The sequence below is a fragment of the Pholis gunnellus genome (genome assembly GCF_910591455.1).
Source record: "Pholis gunnellus genome assembly, chromosome: 5".
Lineage (NCBI taxonomy): Eukaryota > Metazoa > Chordata > Actinopteri > Perciformes > Pholidae > Pholis > Pholis gunnellus.
The window spans coordinates 10,230,212-10,255,890 of record NC_136531.1 but is presented as its reverse complement, the minus strand read 5'-3'; the positions used below and the strand labels follow the sequence as shown (position 1 = coordinate 10,255,890).

Sequence of the window (25,679 nt, the reverse complement as noted above, 5' to 3'; positions counted from 1 at the left end):
TATTAGAATAAGAGGTAATAATGTAATCACAAATACGTTTTTTAAATATTTTAAATGGCCAATATCTCCAAAGGCCAAATAGTTAGTCTTACATTATTTAATTTAAGTTATTCATTCAAAATCCTTAAGTAAACACACAGAAGTATAATTTAAATGTACTCAAAATCTAAAGTACTATGAACTAACAAGTGAAACTGGCAAAACCTCCATAGCAGCCAACCACTGCATATATGCCTGATTGCCTACTTAAATATTCTCACGAGCAAGCCGATACAGTGATGTGGTGGGCGACTGTGGCTAAGTGGAGAGCAGGGCCATCCTTCAATCAGAGCGGTTCGATCCCCGGCTCCGCTAGTCGCATGTCGATGTGTCCTTGAGCAAGACCCCAAAATTGATCCCGTAGCTGTGTCTACGGTGTATGTGATAGAATCTGAATTGTGAGTCGCTTTGGATAAAAGCGTCTGCTAAATGACTGTAATGGAATGTAATGGACACTGGGCAGGACGAAAATCATATAAAAGATGTCCACCATCACTCAAAATACAGTAGAGGTGATCAGAATGACACAATTTTCCAGGGTGCTATGGCAAATATAACATGCAGTTACCAGCACATTTCACCTTATACACACGTACAAACACACACACAGTGAATTTTGTATTTGGCAATGTATTTATTCAGAGTTCAGTGATCAAATGTATCAACATTTGGTATGTGTCTTACATTTTGTGCCAGCATTAAATATAGGACATAATTGAATTCATACGTTTTATTTGGCTAACTTAACAGCAGACTTATTCATACTGCACAGAAAAAAAGACTGAACTGTTATTTACAAGACGATTATTGTAACATATTGTACCAAAACATCAACATTCATAAAATACTGACGCATTTAATGTCACAGAGTCACAGAGCTGAGGGCAGCACCCAGGGTTGAGACTTTGAGTCAGACGTGTGTTGGTCTATGTTTTTTTGTTGAGTCTCTTAAGCTGGCGTGCGTGAAGGGGGAAGTTTGGCGGCGAAAGAGCCCATGGTGTTGAGTGATGCGTGGATGCGGAAGTGTAACCTCGACTCCATGTTGTAGTCTTTGTAGTTCGTCCTGCAAATAAGATCACTCATAAGCTTTTTTTGTATAATATGGCAGTATGAAATCTCACTTTATTGGGCAGACATATTTCGTCAAGGCATTTGGGGAATTGCCATTCTGACTTTAAGGGAAAACAACATCCAGATGCGTTTTTATAAATGCACACATAGAACTAACTGTAACCCACGACTGTGGAGGAGTTTAAAAACACTTACTTGACATTTTCCATCATTGTGATGGCTGTGTTGATGTCACCTTTCTGCTTGTGCAACAGGCCGAGCTCATACATGGTAAATGGCACCAGATAGTTGTCGTGCTTGATGTCCTTTTCACTGCCCGAAAGAAAATTATAAAGTCAGTTCAGTGGGTCTATTCAACAGTGGCCACATTTTAGTTGTGAAGTCTCAAAACCACACTGAGAGGTCGAATATTGTATGCACCATGTTCTTCAAGACAGACAAGGTATATATGAATAAATACAAAATACAGCTAATGCAATTCAAATCATGGAACTGAAATACATCCTGACAAGACGTTACTTATGTAGGATTTACATACACATCATTATGGAGTCTGTTCAGATGCAAACTGAAGCCAGAGGACAGTAAAGGAAGATTAATAAAACTCCTTTCATGAAGTGAAACGGACAGAAAAATGAACACGTTAGTCTATCGAAAGTGAAGCAAATGAGAATCAGCAAGTAAGAGACAAAAGAGTAACACCAGTGGTCAGTGTGTTGAGTATGATTTGTGACTATATTTCAGTTTATTTTCCAACCTATTTTTCCTGAGAGAGTGTGTCGCAATGACATTAAGATGGCCTCACCTGGAAATGACTTGATTGAAGCAGAGCTCAGCCTGGACCAGATGCCCCAGCTGTCTTAGACACAGGCCCTTCAGCAGCTGAACAACACACTGGTCATCCAGGTGATACACCGATGGGTCTACACATGAGATAAAATGCTATTAGTGTCCCGTTGAAATCTATTAGTGTGGTTTATGTGGTTTAAAGTTCTGCTGTTCCCCTCACTTGGATCATCTTTGAGCTGCTCCTCTGCTTTCTCTAAGGTGGTCAAGATGCTTTTAGTCAACTCTGGTCTTTTGCCCACCACTGTGAAACCATTCCACACGTACATCATTTCCTGTGGGAAAAGACGCGTTGTCAATCCAGTTCTCAGTTTTAGTTTTGAGTCACTGAAAGTAGGAGTGCACATGCATCCTCACCAAAGCAGGCACGACTAGTTTCACAGGCGCAGAAGAAGAGTATCGCTGTGCCTTGCTTGCTGCAAACTTCTCTGTTGGGATCGACTTCCCAGCAATCCTCAGTCTGAGACCCTCCACCTGCCTACAAACAAAACCACCAAAACCATGTTTCACAGTTACGATAACTATTACAGAACGTATAACAGAATCCTATACAGAAATAATAGTTGTCTCTATCACACACCTGTATAACTCTGTCACATTTTCTCCAAGTTCAGTCACTTCTTCCTCTGGCAGCATGCTCAAGATGGCAGCTTTCTGGAATTTATAGGTGGCCTGCAAGAGAAGAGCAATCAGCTTATAGCAAGAGATAAATACAATGTCAATACATGAGCAGTTTTGCACCGGGTCAAAAGGGAGAATAAGTTGTATTCATCACCTGGGACCACTTGCTCTCTTTGCAGAGCAGGTCAGCGTAGCGATGCGCCTCCCTCCAGTTTTGTTCGAATGAGTAAGCCCACATCAGCTCCCAGTAACACAGGTGGTGAATCTGACGCCACTCTTCCTGTGCTGCAATACACGCCAGGAACTTTTCCTGGGCCTGCAGAAAGACCCAGACACATGGGCTTTCAGTTTTCTTCAACAACAACAACATGAGCTGCATTTAACTGTTTAACTGTTAGACCAGTTATTACCAGTACTCACAAAAGTGAAGTTTCCTTTGAGCAAAGCAATTCTTGCAGTGTAGAAAAGAATGAGAGCTCCCTGTGGACGACACACAGACAAATTAAATAAAAATGATGCCATTTCCCTTGAATGACAGTAGTGACATCTGCCATGAGTTAGAATCAGCAATAATCACTGCTCACATTGGGGAACTTTTCAATGTAGGGCTCCAGCAGAGCTTCAGCCTCAGTGAGGTTTGCTTCACCAGTACCTGGGGAAAGAACATGAGTAGAATAAGAACTTTCTGACCATCACAAATCATAATATAATGACAGAATGCTGCTTATTCCTGGAAGAAAATTACCCAGAATCACAGTAATGTAGAGATGAAACATCAGCAGCGTCAGGGTGCTGAGGATGGAGCGCAGGCTGTTGCCGGCTGCTCCCTCCCTTAACTGTAACAAACCCGCTTCCTGTAAGAAAATTGGCAAATGACACTATCTGTATATTTTGCTGGAGAAAAAAAAAAGAAAAAAGGAAAGGACTGAGGGTACTTACCCGGTCTCCTGAGAAGCCCAAAAACTCCATCAGTCTGAGGACTTTGGATGGGAGCAGAGACAACATCTACCAAAAAAAATAGGTTCAATGTTGGTTAGGCTTGATACAACTTAACAACAACACTTTGTTCGTTTAGCAAAGATGTAGCTATAAAATGTGGCAAAAACACTTTGTTCTACTGCATGACTCACCAGATTAAAGGATCCAATGCCCATGTTGACACCGCCCGTAAAATGTATGTAGGTGCTCTTCTGTTTTTCCATGTCTGTTGTGACATTGGCCAAGGCCTGGCAATCCCTGGTTTGGGAGACAAAATATAATTAAAAAATATACTCAAATATGATGATATACATTATTTTCCTTTTCTACAATGTCTGGTTATGGCATTATGCCCCCAACAACCCCGCCCCCAACAACCCCGCCCCCCCCGGCCTTCACGCTTCTTACTTGAAAATCTGATAACTGTTTCGGATTCTCATCCCTCCTTTGATGAAGGCGATTATAGTCTCATCCAGGAATGTGAGAGATGCTTTCTGCAGCAGAACTTCAGCATAGCACAGCTCTGCATGCATCTCCTCTGTTAACAAGAATCAAACGTCACATGATGGGTGAAAACAACTTTCCACACCTGCAAAAATGTTAAAAACGCAATACACATTGTCTTTTTGTTTATAAATTGCACTAAACAGATTCTTATCCTTCTTAAATGTTTAGATTCTCATTGTCTCTAAACTCCACATCCTCCACGTTTTGAATTTCCCCCCCACCCGCTACTGCTACAATTACCCTCCACACCCCATGTATACAATTACGTTTTATTTATTTCTAATAAAAACACTAAAAGAGTACTTAAACATGGCTCATTTCACCTCCTGATCACAGATCCAATGAGTATGTAAGCGTATCACTCACCTTCTGTCAGGTTGTCAGCTGGTTGCCTATTCCACAGGCTGGTTAAAGTCTCCATTATTCCAGTTTTCTTCCGAAATCTAAGTTAAGGATACACAGTATGGTGACAAATGAATAAAGACAATTTCAGCAGGACGGTGTCTCAACACTTTTAAGACAAGGTGATGAATGAATTCTTCCCTATATGACTACTTTTTTTACTCAGAAATGCACCACATTTTGTACCCACCGTTCAACTTAAATCCTAAACTTTTATGAAAGTGTTCAGCCGTACCTTTGGCATGTCTGCAGGGATTCACCCAGTGACGCCATGGCAGCATTCATGTCCTTTGGGTCAAAGGTCATGCCTGCCTGCATCACCAAAATGCTGCTGTAGCCCATTGCGTGGTACATGCTCTGACTCTTCCTGAAGGGGACAAATGCAGTGATTACTAAAAACATATTCTAAGTGTGAAATTAGAATAATTTAAAAAGTAATCAAATGCCTATGACTACATTTTATCGTGCAACCAGCAGTGTGTAACAGCTGTACACAAAGATGCAGAGTCAGCTGGAGACTGTAGTTTAAGAGTCAGCGACTAACCGGGGTTTTAAGAGAGCCAAAGCATCAGAAAACCTGTTGTTCAGAAAAAGGTTGAGGGCATTGGAGCATTCCTTCAGTGTGGCCTCTAAATCCATTTCAGGTGATCTAAATGAAAGAATGACAAATTAATTTAGGCTTCTAAATCTCAACAGACATACGTCTGAAAACAAGTCTTGCATAAGTATCTGGGAGCCCGGACAAGTGGCACTTTGGTAAACTTCAGGCTTTACTCGTAGTCTTGCGAGATAAGATGCGTTATGTATATCATGTTGGCAATTTGAGTGTGTGGAACAAAGGGGTTTAAAGTATATGTATGCACAGTTTGAAGAATGAATAAATGATAAAGTATCACTAAGTTAAGCTATAAGCTATATAGTGACATCTAGTGGTTGTGAGTTGGGCATTACAACAAATAGATTTAATTAAATAGCAAACCCATTTGCAAGGATAAATTATATTTTCTATAGGATAATTATTTTCAACATGTGCCAATCTTAGAAAAACAATCACACAATCCTGTAAAACGTATTCAATAAAAGCATAATTTCACTTACGTTGAATCCTCACTGATTTGGTTCAGGTCCACCTGAAAAAAAGAAAATTCAAATTTTAAATCCGTTTTTAAATTGAAACAGTGTGATGAGAGAGACGTTTAATCAACAGGTCATTTTGCGTTTATTATATTTATTACAGTAAAATGTGATATGTCAGTCAACATGCTCCCTTCAGACCCTTTGAACATGATGCATTAAAGGAATAATAACTTTTGACAACTCAACTTCCCTCCTCACCTGTCTTGACAAAAACAGCTTTATAATAAATAAATAAAAGTAAACAAACTCTGGTCATTAAACACTCGTATACGTTGCATTACAATGTAATTTACCTGTTGCAGTGAATTGTGTTTTTTCGTCTCCATTTGATGCTGGAATTTAAGTCAGATAAGAAGAAGTTACGATAAACGTCGGGTGTCTTTTTTCCCTCTGCGATGAAAGCCCTCTCTTCACTTGCACATAAAGCGATAATTTGGCCTCCTGCGATATTTATATAGTCAGGACTGGCCTAGATATGCAAGACCAGCCCACAAATCTGTCGGAAGTTGACAGTCCCTTTATGATCTTAATTAATAACGACTATTTTTAATCCATATTTTATGAGATACTCTAGTTCAATGATCAAACGATGGTGCACATAAGAAACCAAATTGTGCGTCAAGAGTGCACAGTTTTTTTTGTTGATGAACTGGATATGTGAAATGATTGTTGTTAAATAGCCTTTTGGATTGTTAGGTTTAAAAATAATCACGTTGAATTGAAAATGGAAGACATTTCTCAAACAACAACGAGATGAGCTCGCTGTCTGTTTTTATTTAAAACTTCAAAAAAATAAATCTCACTTCTTTTTTCACATCTAAAATGTAACAATGGGTCCCAACTGACAGCATTTGTGTGTGTGTTCATTAATTAATTGTATTTTATTAGCTCCTATTTTGTAAGAAAGTATCTGTAATCTGAAGACTAACTAATTTCAGCTGTCAGATAAATGTACTGGTGTGAAGGTACAATATTTTCCTTTGAAGCGAAGTGGAGTAGAATAAAAAAGTAATCAGTAAATGGAAATAATCAAGTAAGTTTGTCAAAACTGCATTTAAGATAAATAAATGCAGCTACTTAAGTTCGTCACTAAAAAGTTACTTTACACCACTTGTAGGAACAACTGAGAGCGGAGGCAGAGGAAAGGCGTTACCATCACAAATGACCAGATGCCTTCTGGGATAAATTCCTCGAGCTGCTCTATTTGCATACTGGGTTAACTTCATTCAGACAGCACAAGGGGTGTTTTACGTAGATTTGGTTAACATTTCTGGTTATTTGCGTGCATGTGATGTCCCTGTCTAACTATTTAATTCCGGTGGTTTGGTTGTTTCCGTAGCTGCTCTGCACTCTTGCGTGTCTATGAAGCTTCTTTATGATGTGATTACTTTTATTGAATGCCATAAAAAGGATCTGAATGAGTTTTAACAAGTTTGCACCAGCAAATGGAGGATATTTATATCACTCAAACAATTAATAGGATGTGCACGTGGTTGTGACTTTAAAGTCATATTATAATATATTTAATTCTAATTACTTGCTGCTCTTGTTCTGAGTGAGTATAGAAGTGTATTGTGTAAAATTAGCACAAGAAGGGCCAAAGGAAATGTATTTAATTCTCTTCTTTTTTTAATTAGTTTTTATTTTTGAAGCCTCCACACTGCTCTGATGCCGCTTCTCGTAAAAACTACATTACCCATAATCCTCAACGCTCACAATCTAGTCATTCAAGGAAAAAATGGCGGCGACGGATCCATCGACAGACCCGAACACAAACATCCCAGAATACGAATACACTGACATTAACACCAAAATATTTCACATCGGTTCTTTCAGAAACGCGTGGCTGAACAGACTGAATCCGAGTAACTACTCCTATCAGCAGGAAGACGAGGACACGTTTGACGCTGACTTCACCGCAGAGATGGGGATCAGTGCGGAGACTCTGAGCGACCTCAAGTCCATCTGCAGGTAGTCACACCAACGTAAGCTCCACGGTGAGCCTCATTAGCCCACATTTAGCGACAGTCTACAAAAAGAGAGCACGTGTTGTGTCTCATGAACATGTTTCTACCAGCGGCTCTTCCCTTTTCCTGTCTCTGTACACGTACAAATACCACAGTATTACCATCAACGTATGGGTCATTCTACAGAGACGGTGGACTCTAGGTAGTACAGATCTGCTGAAATGTATTTCGCCTTACATACCAAAAATGTGTTGCACAACATCAACTGACATCTAAACTTAATGATTCCACAACATATTGAGCTTAATGTCTTTTTATTTTTCATGTCTTTTTGCAGCTTTTACGTGGCTCATTTATACAGGAATGTCACTGGTGTTACCTGGAGGAGGAGGAGTAACACCAGTGACTGTAAATCCAATGACAATATAGAGGAAAAAACCTACAATTCTAACAAAATGGCTGCCATGTGTCAGACCACATGTTTTCAGGCAAATCAAAATCATTAAACTGTTCAATATAACCAGTTATAAAGTTCAGCCTCTTACCCCTACGGCCAATACATGAGTAACACAAATGACAGACTTAAAAGCTTCGCTCAAAATTCTCACATATATCATGATATTTTAAGCAAATGAAGTAAGACATCTGACTTATGAAAGGCCTTTTCCCACTGCACTTCCTCCCAAGGACCTCTTGATCCAGGCACAACCTCACATGGTCAGTGTAGTATTTCAAAATAAGAGTGTTTTGTGTTGCAGTAACACCAATGACGTAATTCTGTGTGACTGGTATTTATTTGATATTGGTGATAATAATAAGCTATTTCAATGTTCTATTTATTATGTAATGTTCAATGTGAATGAGATTTAATTCATGAAAAAAAAGGTTTTGAATAAAAAGTAAAGGCTCCACTTTCATGTATCACAAAAGTGACAAGACAATTCCTAGACTTTAGGATTTTAAAAACATTGCCAAAATTAAACATTGTACATTAGATGAATACATTTTGTTTTATCATTGCAAAGACAGTCTTTAATTATTGAATATGTATAATTATTTAGTTAACTTAAAGGAATTTACTGTCTGCAAAAGTAAGTGACAGCACTTACACCGTTTTTTGTAAAATGACCCACATATTAAAAGTATCAAAAACAAAAGCACAATGTTTAAACATGTACGCACAATGTTCCATTTCAGAGTAATGGGTTTATTTGATGTGGACATCAAATAAATGTATCAAATATAAATTAGAATGGTAACTTACTCAGGACCAGCTGCACTTTGTTTCATGCTTGTTGCGAACTTAGAAAATAGTTGAAAGAGGACACAGACATACAAAATACAGGTGTGTCTACAGAGGTGTTATATATATATATAAAATAAAATCCACCCAAAAACCAAAAAATATTTTTGCTGGCGGAAAAAAAGTAAAAAGAATATTTCTAATTTATTTGTATTTTTTTAACTTTTTTTTTCCACCAGCATTTTGGTGCATCCATCTGTAACCATAACACTGACCAGATGCTCCCAGTTGCTATAGAAAGTCGAAATAATGAGATAGAAAGTCGAAATAATGAGTCATAGAAGCAGCTCTTCATAGGTTACCCTACATTTGACATATGCATGGGTTGTGAGTACATTGAAGACTTCTTTAAACGTGGCTTTACAACAGATGAAATACCTAAATTGCTTGATGTTTCACATGGATTGCACTGAGCAAACGCACCCTTCAATAGAATTTTAAGCAAGAAGCAGCTCTGGAGTATAAATAATTAAACCAATGTGGCTGAGGTGGCGACCTTCAATAAACAGCAACTGTTTTTTTATTTTATTTTTTCCGCCAGCAAACATTTTCTTTTTCGGGGGGGTGGATTTTTTTTTTATTTTGATTTTTTGGGTGGATTTTTTGTTTTGTTTTATTGGTTACCTTTTTCTTTTTTTTTTTGCTGATGCTAATGAGCTTCCATTGTGTTAGGTGTGAGAACATTGCGGTTTCTCTTTTAACTATTTAGTACGTCTACTAAAAACAATATAGTTGGTAGACCTTCCATAGCTTTGCTCCTTTAACAGAGAAGACAGAAGCAATGAGACAGTTAACGTTTGTGTGTCGACTGTCAGTATTTCATTTACATGACGTTCTTTTATGTTTTTCCTTTCAAGTCCCAATTCACTTCGCTGCCATCCCGAGGATCAGCAGCCGGACACAGAAGTTGTTCCTTCGGACTCAACGCTGAGAACACTCGAGTATGATTCTCCCTCAACTGTCACTATTTTATATTGTGTCTCGGATAAACCAACGAGCAGTTACAAAATACATAATAATGGGGTGCGCTGTGATTTTGTTTTTAACAGGCAAAGAAAAAAAAGACAAGATCACAGAGCTTCTCTAAAAGTCGTCAAGAACAGACATGACCTCTACGCGGATGAACTGGTTGGTCCACTGGAGGAGACGAGATATTGTACCGCGCTGACACGTCTCATCGTCATGTAATAAACTCTTTTGTGTCTTACAGGAGCGTTTAACTGTCAGTAGGAAACCAGAGGCCGTGGTTGACCTGGTGCCTGAAGGAGAAGTCATTCTAACCATCAACGTCTACTACCCGCTTACTTTTGAGAAAGTGAGCTTTTCCCGCTCTCACCTCCAAATATGACACTGTTATTCTCCGTGGTACTGATATTTTCCTTCCACCCCCACAACCCCCCTCAGTTTAGCGCCGTCAGACCCCACATAACTCTGCTGATGACGGGCTCCCACAGCTTGGCGGAGCTCAGGGATGCCATCTGCTGTGTCAGCGACTTGCAAGTGTGCGGAGAGTTCAGCAACACGCCGGACATGGCTCCAGAGTTCATCAGCAAAGTGAGCACGTGGTGCAGTTCACCTGAAATCACAAGCAAGATCTGAACCTCTCTGTATAAGAACTTTACAGTAAGCGTATCTGCTTTCATGTTTTCTATTTCAGGATCATTACAAGTCGGCTTTCTTTTTCTTCGAAGGAGTTTTCTACAACGACATGCGATACCCCGAGTGTCAGGACATCAGCATGTAAGTTTTTCCGCCAATTTATGGTGGAAATGTGATTTTTCTCTTCCGTCTTCTTTTTGTGTCTTTAACCTCTTTTAGATATGCATGTGGCACCTATTCGTGTCAATGAGCTTATTGATTTATAAACCCCTGGACTTTAATATTGTTTCAGCAAGATTTCTGCTCATGTTTAAAACTGCCCGCACATTGTTTTCTCAAGATGTCGAAGATTAAATCGTGATATTTTGAGAGAGAAAAGTTGTAATACTACTTGAATAAAGTCGCAGTTTAATGAGAATAAAGTTCATCTCAAACGAGCCTAATGTCATCATCCAATAAAGAAATCCAAGATAATGCAACCTCACTCCTAGATGCCACTAAATTAAACACACTGGTCCTTTTTAAAGAAATGGTTCATCTTGAGAATCACTTTATTTCCGAGAGGAGTAGATTGATCCTACTCTCATACTTGCGGTTTAAGCAGGCGTTACAGTGATTGGCTAGCTTAGCATAAAGACTGGAGCTAGCCTGACTCTCTCCAAAGTGCAGAGTTTCTTCCCAAAATCAATTTCCAGTGAATGGAGTATTATCGTATTTTGGTGTCTACATTATAGGGCCAGTATGTAACAGCATAATATTTGATTCATTTAATTGTATTGTTTTGTGGCGACCTTAACGTGCAATAGGAATGTGTCTTTCTGTTAAACTTCTCCGTTTAGTGATTCTAGAACCTGTGAATCCTCATCAAAAGGTCCTGCCGCGCTTTAGTCAATAGCCCGTGTGCAAATAATACGATGTCTACCTGCAGGGCATGAGTGACGTCGACAAAAATATGTTCTTTGTAAATAACACTGTGGCGCTGTTGTTAACACTGCAGCTCATGCGATCAGCTTCTGATTGAACACGGACATCTTGATTTAGAGTTCTTTTTATTGAAGCCATGGCCCCTTGTTTACCGGAGTTACAGCCACATTTACTAAAATTATGAATCATGCTCATGAGTAGATCAAAGGGAGTGGTCAGTAATATCTGGGGCAGAACATTGCACTGCCATCCACACTAGGGAAAGCATTGTTGGAGAAATGGTGTGATTATAAAACAACAACAAATCCTCAGAATGAACAGCTCAAATTATACCAGATACTGGAAATTTTTATGTAACTTTAAAATAAACAGACCTGTCTTTGATAACCTCGTGATGTCCCTTCTGGACTCCAGGACTACCATTGAATGGGCAAAGGCCCACAGCTTCCCACCCTACAGCCAAGCCACGATGGAAGACACCAGATTTGTGGATATGAAAGTGAAGGTGGGCTTCCCGTACCTGTACTGTCATCAGGGAGACTGCGAACATCTCGTCATCATCACAGACGTCAGGTCAGTGCTGTGCTTTCTGGATTTTTTCACGATTCCCGTGGATCCTTAAAAAGGCATTGAATACGTTCATCTACAAATAAAAAGGCCTCAATTGGTATTAAAATGTCTCAAATCAATCGTTCAGAAGTCTTACAAATGCTAAGACATGGGAAGTAGGATGTTATGAATCTTTTCAAATCAATTTAAAATCTGTAAATGATTAGTAACATCTATTTGTTAAAATAATTTACTGAATGCCTCTTGCAATAACGTCACGCAGATCAGGATAGCGGAACCAACAACACTGTGAAAAAGTCTCGGTGCATTTTGAGCAGGAAGTGTTTGAGACGCTGCACGATGACAATCCAGGCAGTGGAATCCTACATGCAGAGGGAGGCTGAGTCTGAGCATTCCATCACAATGTGGAGAGAGTTTATGTGGTCGTCTAAAATGTATAGCAGGAAAAACGCTATATGGACACACAGCCTAAGAAACACAACCCTCCAACCGACGCCCGATATTTCCCAGTTTCTGTGCCCTCGTCTCCACCACGCTATGGAATTGATGTGTTTTTTTTTCTTCAATTTTGGTGATGAAGTTAGTCTTGATGGTGTAGTGTGTAGGATTTGGCGGAATCTAGCAGTGAGGCTGCAAATTGCATCCAACTGAAACTTCTCCCCTTGTGCCAAAACGTGTAGCAGAACTACGGTTGGCAGACACGAAAACGCGAATGGGTCTTTTCTAGAGCCACTGTTTGGTTTGTCCGTTCTGGGCTACTGTAGAAACATGGCGGCCGGCTCTGTGAAGGGGGACCTGCTCTGTATGTAGATTCAAACGCCATCACATCATTCTGATGTAATGAAAACATAACTATTCTTATTTTCAGATGATGACACGCTCTCTCTCTCATCGGTCTCATGGGAATATCGACATCAGTAAAAATGTTCACGAGTCAAACTTAACGCGTTCTTCTGTGCACCTTGATTAACTTGTGCTGCTTGCTCATCACAACAATGTCAAAATTGACTTCTGCTGCCATACTGCCAATATGAGTAACGCCTAGACAATTAGACACTTGTACAAGTATTTGTAGTCAGGCTCAGAAAGTTCATGAACCTCTTCACTGACAGCCAGCTGCAGTCAAAGGTCCTTTTTTTCCTTCTTGCTGCCACTATGAATTGGCTGCTTGTTTTGCGTTGGAAGCACATGCTGGTTTGTGAAATGGCATGATCAAGCCAAAGAACATGCCCTCAACCTAAATAAACTTCACCACCACAACAATTATACATGGTGGTCTGGTATGTCGACACACAGCCTGCAACACGACGCTCTCTGAATGTCTTTTATTACTGCAACCTTTTGAAATAAAGCCCTTCGTTGTCAGACAGGATTCGACTGCTCTCACAAGACTTTCTAGCTCCGAGAGATCGTAATTCTCCCGAGGTGATTTACCGTTTTCATGTGTCACATCTCAGGCTCGAAGCAAATGTTCCCTGTTTTTGTACACGTTGCAGACTGACCCATGCCAACGACTGCCTGGACAAGAAGCTGTACCCACTTCTCACACACAAGCACAGGGTCACCACCCAGAAGTGTGCCGTGTGCCACGTCTTCATCGTAAGGTGGGTAAAAAAAATAAAATAGTGCTCTGGTATTCTCAAACTGTGAACACGAGTTCACCATCCCCGACTCTTTCCAGGTGGCTCACAACCAACGACCAGTTTGCTGCGAGTGACCCGTGTCTCTTCTGTGACAAGTGCTTCCGGATGCTGCACTACGACGCTCAAGGCAACAAGATGGGAGATTTCATGGCCTATCCCTATGTGGACCGTGGTGCATTCAACTAATTTATTTTCTTTGGATCAGATCACTTATTTATGCTGCGTAATAGCCTGCAATGTTTATCTCAAAGAGAAATGTTTGGACATTTGGGAAATGTATATTTTGTTTCAAAATAAACAGGTTTTTGTACGATAAGGTTTACATTTTTACCGACTGTTTGAAATCCACAGTAACATTTATTGGAAAATGTGTTTAACGTTAACTTACTTAAATTTTGTTTAACCGTCAAATATTCAGCTTGTATACTGTTTCGGTATGGTTTGATAGCAACCTGGCACCAAAACAAAGATTTTGATTCAAATATGAATAGAAGCACATTTATATGACATTGCCTTTTTCCAATTGATTACCACTCACTTCAAACCTGTGAGAATAGCACAAACATACAGAAGACTTGTGAACCGATCATCCCAAGAAGCTTGAGGAAATCCATTTCTAGTAACCTAAAGGAACAAATGCAACTTTGTAGCAAATAGCAACTTAACAGCAATAAAACAGACAAACTTCATCAATAGAGAATCAATGGAGGAAGATCTTTGAGTTGCTCTGAACAGCAATGTTTAAGATTGCCACATGATCTTCATGCAATCATTGAGAATATAAGATTAAAAAGACAAAAAGGATTATTATATGCACTACTTTTTTTATTGGATGCTGAAACAAACAGGCACAAAAATACTCTTATTTACATCTACGTTAAAAATTAAACTTTTAAAACAAGACACATGAACATGTTTGAGAAAACTTTGGCAAACTGGAAATCTTTAAAATGTTAACGTAGCAGATATTGAGCACAGTAATGGCACTTCTAACTACAACTAAACATCTGTACTTCAATACACTAAGTGAAGTTAAGATCGAACTGTAGATTCTCTTAATGTCAAACTATTTAAATGCGTATGCAATGATTGAGTACACGAAAAGCCATCCACTCCACCAGTTGGTACTAATCATGTCTCTACGGTCAAGGTGCTGCAGATCTACTATTTCTAACTCTTTACACAGTCATTACTCAAATTCAACAGGTGTGTGACAGGTTGTGTCTTAAAAAGGTAAATATTACACAAAGTAAAAAGGCAGTCAGTCTATCTGGGGAGTGGAGGGGTCGGTAAACTGGAAACCAGTGATCAGTATCAGTCATCAAAAGGAGCTGGACAGGAGAGGCCAGTTGGTCAGTTTGAACAAAGCAGCAAACGTCTTCTCTTTCCTACGGGCACGAAGGACACTCAAGCAGACTCTTCCTGAGCTTTTGGGGCACTACGGTCAGAAGATGAAGAAACGGGTTAAGACAAGTATCAGCAGTGTGGTGTAGCAGCTTCAAAAAAAATATGAATTATGAGCCACACTTTCAGTTCAATGAACATGGGTTGCTGTAGTTTATCTTGAGTCAATCCCACATGGCCACATACATTGTGTCCTGACACTTCACTACTCACTAGAGCACCAGATGTGTATTAATCCACACCTTAAAATAGTCCCTAACAAAAGCACTGTTTACTGCAGTTTGAGTAACATTGGCTGAAGACTACAATACCCAGCGGTTTTAGAAAATGACTGACTCTTTGAAAAAGTTTAAATTAAAATCTTTAAAAAAAAGATTTATGCTGGGCTTGTACTTAGTGACAGACTAATATGGGATTTGCAAACAATAAGAAAAACAGCATAAAGCCAGCATTATACTTAAAGATATTGTTTCTTCTTGCTTTTATACTGTAACTGTTATTTTCTTGTATGTTTCTTCATACATTAAAACTGGAATTATAGCTTCACAGTTGTAGTTTATATCCATCATTTTATCCTTTTAGACATTTGTATAAAATTGTCATGATTAGCAGATTGATGAATGAAAAACACGTCGACCTCCAACTTGCAATCAGTTCATCAGTGAGTCGAAGTGGAACTTTTCCCCTCAGGCGTTCCTGAGATATCGCGTTCACCAGAATGGGACGGACTACAATGCGGTCGCAGGCGCAGAGGCATAAAAACAGAGATGGCACAAAATAGATCTGCACCGATGTCGCGGCGTGCACATGTGGGGTGAGCTACCTGTGATTTTCTCCCACAGAGGGGTCCTCAAGAGGTCTCTCTCTCTCCGCTTCCTGCCTGTTCTCTTCGGGGCGGATATCACCATTTGTCATCTTGTCTTTAGGCGGCGCAAACACACACACACACACACAGAGAGAGAGAGAGACACAAAGGCTCAGTCAGACAGAACATCACCCCAGACCTAAAACACCGCAGAGAGGAGAACTCGCAGGAGCATGTGATGGCACACGCTGAGCTCCGGACATTAAGAGATAAACATGATTTTCCATCCATTTGGCATGCCTTGCTGTAGAAAGAGACGATTTATTTTAAGTGGAAGTGTAGCACGTACACAGATAAAGTGAGTCAATAGAGCATGGATGGGTTTCTACTGAGAATGTTAACCACAGTGATCCTATGATGTCCTCCTGGGAGGGAAAGAGGAAACTAAAAGCTTCAATGTCTCTGTTGTCTGGTTGGATTTTCATATTTGACTCAGTTGGTAACACAACCAATAATCAGCAGACACGCATTATGACATAACGTCCATCACCTGACCGAGCCATCGCTCACTGTACCGACTGCCATGTGCTGCCAGCTCTACAAGAAAAACCTCTTTCTTTACATACGAGCATCATCAACATCATAGATAATGATACCCAGCACGCGTGAGAGACGTGTTTTTAATAGGAAGGTTTGAGAGAAGTACTCGAGACTCGGATTAGAGAGTGTTTTGAGATATATATATATATATATATATATAAATAAAAAATCTGTTTACTTCAATTATTCAAAACTTTTCTCCGATTTCTGACAACCTCGCAAGAACCGTGTTTGATAGTCAAACAAAATGAAAACATGAACAACTGGGTAAATAGCTGTAGGGACTGAGAGAAAAAACTCAAAACTATGACCAGAAAAATACTAAATATATATATCTATATATATACTCTGCAACAGCAGTGAACAACACATACAGAGGGAGCCGAAGTCTCGAGGATTCACAAATACTTCACGTGATGAAACTCTTTACTCGTTCTCATGCGAGTCATCAGCAACACCCTTATTTTGTTGAACCATTCATCCATGTGACCAAAACTAGAAACAATCAGCTCCAGTAAAATAGAAAAGGTCCCTTAAATTACCGAGTTTAAGCATCATTACTAATAGCTTGTTGCATTGGCATAAAAATAAAATCCAGAACATCTGACATCAGTGTGTCATTATGTTAGGTGATAAAGAGGTCTTAAGTGTATCGTATGTGCCTGCAGTCATTTCTTCACGGAGAAAACTATTGCGTCTGAAATTTCTACTTTGGTCTTAAACTTACTCAACAAATGGTATTTGTACACCAAAAGTACTTGCCGCGTGACAGTAAAAAAAAAAAAAAAAAAAAGTACCCGAGTTGTTTTCCTTGGCTTGTTCCACTCTCTTCAGCGCTCCTTTCTTGGCCTCCTCGTGCTGCCGTTGTTCAGCTAAAGACTTGTTGAGCACCTGGCTGAGCACACAGTCGCCTTCTCCAACCAGAAACATGCTCTTGAACTTGTTGTACAACATGGTGGCCTTGTCCATGATGTCCTGGCTGGCCTTGAATCTGCGGATCTAGAAGACGGATGAAACAACTAGCGTGGGTTTGATTGTTCAAACCTGTCGTACTTTAACTGGATTGTGGACGGCGTACCTTCTTGAGGGTGGCAATGAGTTCACTGTGCTTCTGCAGGTGCTGGGTCGTCACTTGGAGGGCACCGATGTCGTCTAATGCCTCCAAGCACTTCTTCACGTCCTGGTGAGGCGGGAGCGGGAGGGCCGAAAACATAAAATTAGACGTGAAGGCATTTACAAGTGTACATTTAGATGGACGGACAACTTGGATGAAGCAATCCGAAGCAAAATGCAAAGACGGTTTTGTTAGTGTCGTGCATGAAGGGGAATGTGAACAAAACATTGATTTGCGGAGAAAGTTGACGCGAGGTGTTTACGATCCGACTTACAGGATTCTCTATTTTCAGGGAAATCTTGATTTCACTGTGGAGTCTCTGGAGCTTCAACTCAGTTGACATTTCTGTGGAAAAGAAAACATTATGATGGAAATGGTTTCGCTTAACTAAACGTTCTTAATCCAACGTAAGTGTGGATTTAGGAACGATTCGGGAAATGCAACAGCTTTTTTAATTTGGGTTTTTGGGCTACAGCTTTGTATTGTGAATAAAGCTCAGCCTTTTCCCCGGTTGTCAGCTGTACAGACGACTGTAATCTGAATATCTGTTATTTCAGGATTGCATTTTGATGTTTGAACTACAACACTAACCCTTTTTCTTGACTCCTGTCCTCTCGTCATTTTTCTTCCCATCATCTTTGTTTGGCCTGCAAGACAGAATAACCAAACCATGTCAGAAATGTATCCATGTCTCTGCTAATGCTACGTTTACGCCTTAAATAGTGTTATAAATAGAGTCAACATGATAAGCTGATAATTGTACTTTGTTATTTCTATATTGGGCTTCGTATGAATACGTACTCTCTCAATTCATCGGCTTTCCGTCGCCGCACATCTTTGTCCATCTCGGAGTTTTGGTGTTTCTTTCTGCCTTTGTTTTTCTGAGATTAAAAGAAATTAAAATCATGCGCATGAAAGCATCATACCGACTGTTCACACAAATTTCTGAAAAAGGAGGAATCGTGCTGGACTTGACGCCTGCCTCTTCATCGTCAGAGCCCGAGGAGCTGTCGTCCTTCTTCTTCTTCTTGGCTTCAGGCTCCTTCACCTCTGCTTCCTTTCCTTTGCTGTCCTCCTTCTTTCTCTTCTCCTCGTCTCCACTCTTGGACTTGTCCTCCGCAGCCCTCTTTCTCTTTCTCTCTGACTCGGCAGTGTCCCTAAATGTGAGCGAAAAGGTCTGATAAGAGGCTACGGGCTAAGGGTCAGCTCCCTCTACAGCGCCAATTTGACGAACTTGTGATCAAAACTAAAGAATATAAGCATTCATTCTTCCTTGTAGGATCAGATAATTCAAGGCCCGCCACCCGAGCAAAGGTGGTGTACAAGAAACACACGTATGTGAGCATTTTTCAGTGTGTGTACGTTTTATGTTCATTTTCATGTAGTTACATTTCACTTCCTGAGCCTTGCTGGTCCTGCTGCTGCTGCTGCTGCTGCTGCTGCTGGAGCAGAAGTAACTTCTCACTTTTGGGTTTCCTGCCTCTTCGTTTAGGACCTTCTGCACCTGGTCACAAAAAACACACACACGCACACACACATTCTAAATCCAGCTTATGCAAATGCAGAGCTGAATGATAAAAATTCTACTTACAGTAGAAACTAAATCAGATACAGTGCAAATACGGCCTACCTGAGGGACTAACGGGACTAGCGGGAGCATCGTGTTTTTCAGTCTCCTGCTCAACATCACTCTGAAAAAAAGATAACATACCATCTTATAAAATGCATTTTCATAGCTTGAATACTCACTGAAAGTAAACACATAAATACATACTACCAACCTTTTTCTTTCTCCCTCTCTTGGGTTTAGGAACATCGGTAGATTCTGTCTGTGCCGAGCCCTAAAATGAGACACCTTTTGTTAACGTCATCACACTACGATCTCGACTTCTGTCTTTATAGTTCTCTTCGGTTCAACATCTGATCAAATTAAAGCAGTCAGCTTTGCATAAATTCAGTCCTTGTTGGGACGATTTGATCTGCGTTCTTACCTTCCAGCGTAACAAGCTGAATTTAAATGTCTGGTTCAATAGCACCATCTAGTGTATAACTGTGATATTACACTCTGAATTATTAAATGTGCCAGTGTTTCATTAACAATGGCTGTGACCAAACACACAAACATGGTACATAATATATAATACTATTTATAGTATACAGGGTATGAAGTTATTTGACAAAAAAAAATAAAAATCTGTATACTTAACCGTCTATATACTAACAAAAATGTAATAATACTTTGAGAATTTATTTAATTTTTTTGCAGCTGTGAGCTTTAGTTTAGGAAATTGCATTAACTAAAAGGCACACTTTTTATAATTCATACTTGAGTTTTGTGTATATTGTTAGGAAGTGAGACACTGCTTATGACTTAAGAAATAATCAAATATTGCAGAGACAAAAGGGGGAAATGTAAAAAGAAAAGAAAAAAGAGTCCGTCTCATCCTGAGCAAAATACACACCGAGTCACAACTTACCTTTCTCCAAAGCACACAGAAAGCCATGCAAAAATAAAACAACAACCACCAACTGCAAACAGTAGCTTTGTGAGTGTGTGGACAGGCAAAGGCTGGAGATGGAAAGCAATAACACAAGTTTTCAGGGTGGTCTCGGAGAGATAAAAACAGAAGAAGAAGAAACCCCACGCCCCCAAATATTTTTTTGTCATCGTCACACAAAGAGTTCATGTCCCAAACCTAAATCAATTTGATCAAGACAAAGCTGTGCCTACCGGACGTTATTCATAAATAATGTTTAGAAGAAACACAGGGACGGACAGAAATAATCACCTCAGTGACGTTAACACAGAAAACCCAGACCAGGCACTCGAATCAAAACATCAAGCGCCCATTAAGGTTTGTGGCCGCCGACAAGAAGTCAAACAGAAACAAACAACCAAGTGTCGCATGCTTTCCCACAGGGAGAGGGGGAGGCGACCTGCGCCGCTTTCCCAGCATGCAAAGTACGTACATCCTGGTTCTGAGGACCCTGCTCAGAGATCAGAGACCCTTCCTCCTCCTCCTCCTCCTCCTCCTCCTCCTCATCATCATCATTCTCATTCTCCTGCTCAGCCTCACTTCCTGGAACCTGAATGCACCCAAGACACAGCATAGGACGCAGTGTGGTGGTGTAAACAAGTCTTGAAAGGGAGAAAAGTTAGCGAGTATCCTTCTCTTCCACACACTACTCTTAGCGCACAAGCCTTTAACAACGTATTAACACACAACGAACACTTGTAATCAAGTGAGCGATTGCCTGCAGTGATATGTAACTCAGTATGAAGCAGACACACGTTGTGAGAAAGAGGTAAAACAGCAAAAGAAGAACGAAGCTGACAGCACAGCAACACACCAGTAGCACGTCAATGCAGTGGAGCCACTGTGTAAATATATTTACTGTTGAATGACAGATTAGAAGAAGAGCAGCTTACTTTGGGTTTCATCCCCTTGTCGTCCGATTCCTCTTCTCCCTCTGGGCTGCTGTCCGAACCCTTTTCAGTGAAAGATTGACAGATGACCGGCTTCAAAACAAAAACAAACAATTGATTAAATGAAACCAATTCACAAAAACACAATAACTGGAAGTGCCAAACCAGTTTTTTTTTATTATTTCACCCCAACTTCTCTCAGGTAGCTAAAAGTAATAAACATATAACACATGTTGAAGGCCCTGGGCTACAACACGAGTGATCAAAGTAAAAACAAGCGCGCTCGCAATAAAACGGTCAAACTCGGGTATATCAGGATCGGAGGTTCAGTCACTCCAAGCTGACGGCAACATCTGGAGGATAAATAAGCGGTACAGATGGAGGAGACGTACCTTGGGTGCAGTGAGCTCAACGTTTGGGTTGTTCTCAACCTCCCACAATCCTTCATTGAAGCCTTTCCTCTTGTTGGGCTTGGCATACTTCTCTTTGTTGAGCTGGTACGGAAAGATATCTTTTGGGCCAAGAAATGCTCTGTTTGAAAGAAGATAATCCAGAATGGTGGAATCATTAAACGTGTACAGTAGCGCGTGTTTACTGTGTACAGATGGAGCAGCAGCACATCAGACATTTATGTATTTAGAGAAACACCTTCGACAGAGCACAGTGACAACTCAATAGGGAAACATGTATACGTATAATCAGCCATTTACTATTTTCTAAATAATTGTAATGCTATGAACTCACTGTATGGGAGTGCATACGATCTAAAAACTCTAAAATAATACAACAGAATTACACTTGAACTAATGAAACAAACGGCTTCATTCACCACTTCCTGCCAAGCCCGTGAGGAATCAGAACCACGATGAAGTGTTCACATGTATCGGAGGATCGTGTGCAACACAAATTTAGTACATCATTTAAAAAAATGTGTTATAATGACAATAACAGTATACAATACATATAAACAATGGATTCAAGTTTGCCTTAAATTTCCTGCAATACTTTCCCTTTGTGAGCCCATCAAACTAAAAAGGAAACAAAGGTCGTTGGCTGTCGGTTACTGACGTTTCATGGGTGCCAAAGAAGAAGATGGGGAACTTGATATTGGAAGGCTTCACAGCACCGTCTGGGACTTCATCAATCTGGCAGAGGGACGAGGATCACAGCTTAAAGTTACTCACTGCCACGAGCGACACAAAGAAACACGCAGGAAAGCAAACGGAGAACGTTTCTGGTTTCTCAGGTGTGTGTGTGTGTGTGTGTGTGTGTGTGTGTGCTTAGCTGCTGTCTGTGTGCCTCTAAAGTCGTATTGGATGGGTTGGGACGTGTTTGCGCGTGAGTTTTTAGTGAGAAGTTTAATTGTAATCAAATGTTTTTTTACACACGAATACATTTGCCTAAGATCCAGACGTACCCTGGCAGGCCAGTGTGGATAGCCCTTCATCTTGGCAAAGATCAGATCGCCAGAGTTCCAATCTCGAGTCATGCTGGACGTATTGCCGAGCTGCAAAAAGAGGACAAAATGAAGTCAATACACACGTTTGCTATGCAATTCACTTGATTCAATAGCATCTACTCAGGCATGTAACACGTGTACACACCCATTCAGTGCAACAACCCCCTTCACCGACCTCTAGTTCGTGCGGGCGTCTATAAAGGTGCATATTATATTATAATGTTTCAGAAAAGTGTTATTGCAGCACGATTTCTTACCAGGAAAACACAACACTCCTTTCGCCCCACAGTCAGATGCACGTTTTCCGCTCCCGCGCAGGACGTCAACAGACTGTACCATTATATGGCAGGACAGGGGGGAGGGGGTGAGTCTATTCTAATAACACGTCGTTACTGGTGTTGTTTACTTTTTACGAAGCAGAACCACACTATTTAAGGCGCTTTAAGAAAATGCTAAATACTTGCGAAGATATAGTGAGTCATAATTACGCCAAAGAGGATTTTATATGTGTGTGTGTGTGTGAGTATTTGTAATAAAATAACCGCGCTGAGCATCTTGGCACTACAAAGCTCGTCTACTCGGGCATTTTGGATGACGTACGTGTTTGAAGAAAGTGAGCGTCAACTTCCACGCACGCGCTCTCAAATGTTGGACGTTCTTGGTACCTAAAGAAAGCATCAGAGTGGGAGACCTGCAGCTGCTTCTCTCTATAGCTTGGTACTGATGCTGAGGCCCGGGGGTGTTATATACATATACACACACACACACACACATATATGTATATATATATGTATATATATATACATATATATATATACGGTGTCATATATACAGTCTATGGTGCAGCCTGACAGTGAGAACAACATGTCTCATGCCTCATATCCCCGGTAAAGAAATGCATTTTCTTTGTTTACTTTTGTTACACTTTAATCTCAAATTCTTAATCAATGAATTGTGTAATCTATGTATGACTGTGTTAATAATTGACATACATTTCACAAGATTCACGGACAAAATTATGGACAAATTACTTAGGAATCCATTTGTATGGTCTTCAGGGACCTCTAGTGGCGAGATGAAGGAATAACATATTAAGTGTGTCAATAGCGCAAGAATTAGAAACAGCAAGCTCACGTTCTGCTTTTCCTGCTTTTTATTTAATTTGATATGGAGTTTGGTGTGAATGCTCATTAAAAACTAGTATGACTATATTTAAAACTATATTTAACGGTGATTTACTACAGTGCATCTCACAAACCACTAGAGGGAAGCAGACTTTTTGTTTAATATGACAATTGTTTCCTTGATTATTCATTAAGTCTATTCAATGTCAGACACTACTGAATAATGGTCGTCACAATTGTATGGATCCTGAATTGATATCTTTAAATTCCTTTTTTTTTGTCGACCAACAGCCCAAAAACCCAACAATATTGAATTTTACAGAAAAGCTGCAAATTCCCATATATGGAACTTGACGATATTTGAGATTTTGCTTGAAAAAAAACCCCAACCTAAACTTCAACTATTTATTCAAATTGTTTCAGTTCTAATCACGCACCAAGCTCCTCAGGTTTTCTTTTTAATCAGGCTGAAAAAACTTTATATTTAAGGGATCATCAAGGGTTTAAGTAAAACAATCTATACAGCCACTGGGCCCCGAAGAGCTTTATATTAACAAAACACTGCAGATGGTGTAAGTATATGAAGGTGACCTCAAAATTTGTGGCACAAGCAAGCTTACATAAATCCAAGTCTACTGTGTGTGTGTGTGTGTGTGTGTGTGTGTGTGTGTGTGTGTGTGTGTGTGTGTGTGTGTGTGTGTGTGTGTGTGTGTGTGTGTGTGTGTGTTAAAGACAATAGAAGATGTTGATAGTTGAAGGACAGGCTCATCAGCCACAGGGACCCAGAGAGGGGGATAAGGGAGAAGAGGAGGCCAGGATGGGCCAGGATGGGCCAGAGGCGAGCAGGATGAGACAAAAGGAGAAGAGAGAGGTGGAACCCGGGTCCATGCCCAGGAATAACTCACAGGAGCTACCAGGCCCCCCTGCCCAGCCTGCGAGGTGAGAGACCTTGGTGTTGGAACCCAGCCAGCTTAGTGGGGTTCCTGCTCAGACACACGGCTGTAACACAGGCCACGGATGGAGCTATAGAGAGATGACAGTGTGTGTGTGTGTGTGTGTGTGTGTGTGTGGAGATGAATGCGAGTGTGTATCCTTCACCCTGGCAGACGAGGTGTTGGCAGAACATCCCAACCCACTCAGTCTCCGAGGGCCACAAAGTCCTGCTATCCTTCCTCACTCATTTGTTAAACCTGCCTCTCTTCTTTGCGGCGTCCTCGCTCACATGCTGAGAGAAGCTCCTTTATGTATGACCAGTGCCATTCAAAATCACCTCCCCCTGTACTTTACTCGTTGCCCTCTGGCACACCGCGGCAGCGAGACAACCCAGAAATGGGTTCAGGTTTCCAGGAAAGGCAGTAATTCTCCTTTCATGTTCTACATCACCTATAGCATCTACAAAGAAACTGCACAGATAGACGCCGTATAGCAGCTGCTTGACCGGCACAGAGACACGCAGGCAGGTGTCTCAGGTGAGCTCATTGGCTGGTTTCACCTTCTCTAATATTCTTTGTCATACACGACAGTAATCCGAGTACCTTTGGGGCGTCACCTTGATCAGTGGGAAATTACAGCAGCCATTTAAAGATTAACCGTTAATGCATCAGTAATACTAATCATATTATATAATATGTCAAAGTATAACACACAAAGTGGTACATTTTTCTGATAAAAGTTACACACTTTTACTTGAGTTACGTTTTCAGAGCAGGACTTTTAAATGTAGTGGAGTATTTTCAAACTAATATTTCTGCTTCTACTGAAGTCAAAGGTCTGAATACTTCTTCCATGACCGTGTGGCCGAATCAATAGACTGAAAGAGAAGAGCCACCGAATCTTAGGCGAGATAAAACAACGTAGAGCAGACAGTTGGTTGAAACAGATTAGCAAAAAGTAGAATGAAACTATCTATATGTCAATTTCAAATATATATATATTTTTAATCAAGACTCAAAAATACACATAATACAAGTTCTGTTTTGGGTGATTTGTTTGGGTGTTTTGGTGTTTTATATAACAATCTCTATGAAGAATACACACACTCACACACTTACAAATGTGCATATTGGTTGTCTCTCTGAAAATGTCCCTATCAATGTTAAAAGTAAACCTATAGGCAGTAACACATTTTAAATATTGATT

At 40.3% G+C, this 25,679-nt stretch overlaps 3 protein-coding genes across 5 annotated transcripts; 1 reads left to right on the top strand and 2 right to left on the bottom strand.

Moving 5' to 3' along the window:
* Positions 1–754: 754 nt before the first annotated feature.
* Positions 755–6,811, bottom strand: LOC306696380 (tetratricopeptide repeat protein 39B-like; the record flags this gene model as incomplete). The annotated part of the gene is made up of 18 exons (XM_079159981.1): positions 755–1,102; positions 1,306–1,422; positions 1,916–2,033; positions 2,120–2,231; positions 2,314–2,434; positions 2,537–2,628; positions 2,732–2,893; positions 2,998–3,057; positions 3,162–3,229; positions 3,323–3,431; positions 3,517–3,582; positions 3,708–3,813; positions 3,964–4,093; positions 4,429–4,505; positions 4,700–4,831; positions 5,009–5,113; positions 5,563–5,594; positions 6,755–6,811. 18 exons carry the CDS (start codon positions 6,809–6,811, stop codon positions 988–990), a joined length of 1,779 nt encoding a protein of 592 aa, XP_079016107.1. The 3' UTR covers positions 755–987.
* A 528-nt stretch (positions 6,812–7,339) lies between these two features.
* Positions 7,340–13,866, top strand: snapc3 (small nuclear RNA activating complex, polypeptide 3; the record flags this gene model as incomplete). The annotated part of the gene is made up of 9 exons (XM_079158733.1): positions 7,340–7,572; positions 9,729–9,812; positions 9,921–9,999; positions 10,082–10,186; positions 10,276–10,425; positions 10,529–10,611; positions 11,809–11,967; positions 13,461–13,568; positions 13,646–13,866. 9 exons carry the CDS (start codon positions 7,340–7,342, stop codon positions 13,791–13,793), a joined length of 1,149 nt encoding a protein of 382 aa, XP_079014859.1. The 3' UTR covers positions 13,794–13,866.
* Positions 13,867–14,417: 551 nt separating this feature from the next.
* Positions 14,418–22,707, bottom strand: psip1a (PC4 and SFRS1 interacting protein 1a). 3 transcript variants are annotated; one of them, XM_079159043.1, is made up of 17 exons: positions 22,674–22,707; positions 22,375–22,464; positions 22,026–22,102; positions 21,350–21,488; positions 20,961–21,050; positions 20,501–20,617; positions 19,312–19,371; positions 19,161–19,221; positions 18,920–19,034; positions 18,513–18,687; positions 18,332–18,411; positions 18,122–18,177; positions 17,805–17,875; positions 17,495–17,596; positions 17,214–17,415; positions 15,835–15,931; positions 14,418–15,045 (listed from the first exon to the last, which is right to left on the bottom strand). In XM_079159043.1, the coding sequence occupies exons 2-17, from the start codon at positions 22,444–22,446 to the stop codon at positions 15,015–15,017; spliced, it is 1,545 nt and encodes a 514-aa protein (XP_079015169.1). In that variant the 5' UTR covers positions 22,447–22,464; positions 22,674–22,707; the 3' UTR covers positions 14,418–15,014. The 3 variants fall into 3 exon arrangements, with proteins under 3 accessions (XP_079015169.1, XP_079015168.1, XP_079015170.1); XM_079159042.1 differs by having other exon boundaries at positions 22,562–22,685; XM_079159044.1 differs by lacking the exon at positions 20,501–20,617 and having other exon boundaries at positions 22,562–22,685.
* Positions 22,708–25,679: the final 2,972 nt, after the last annotated feature.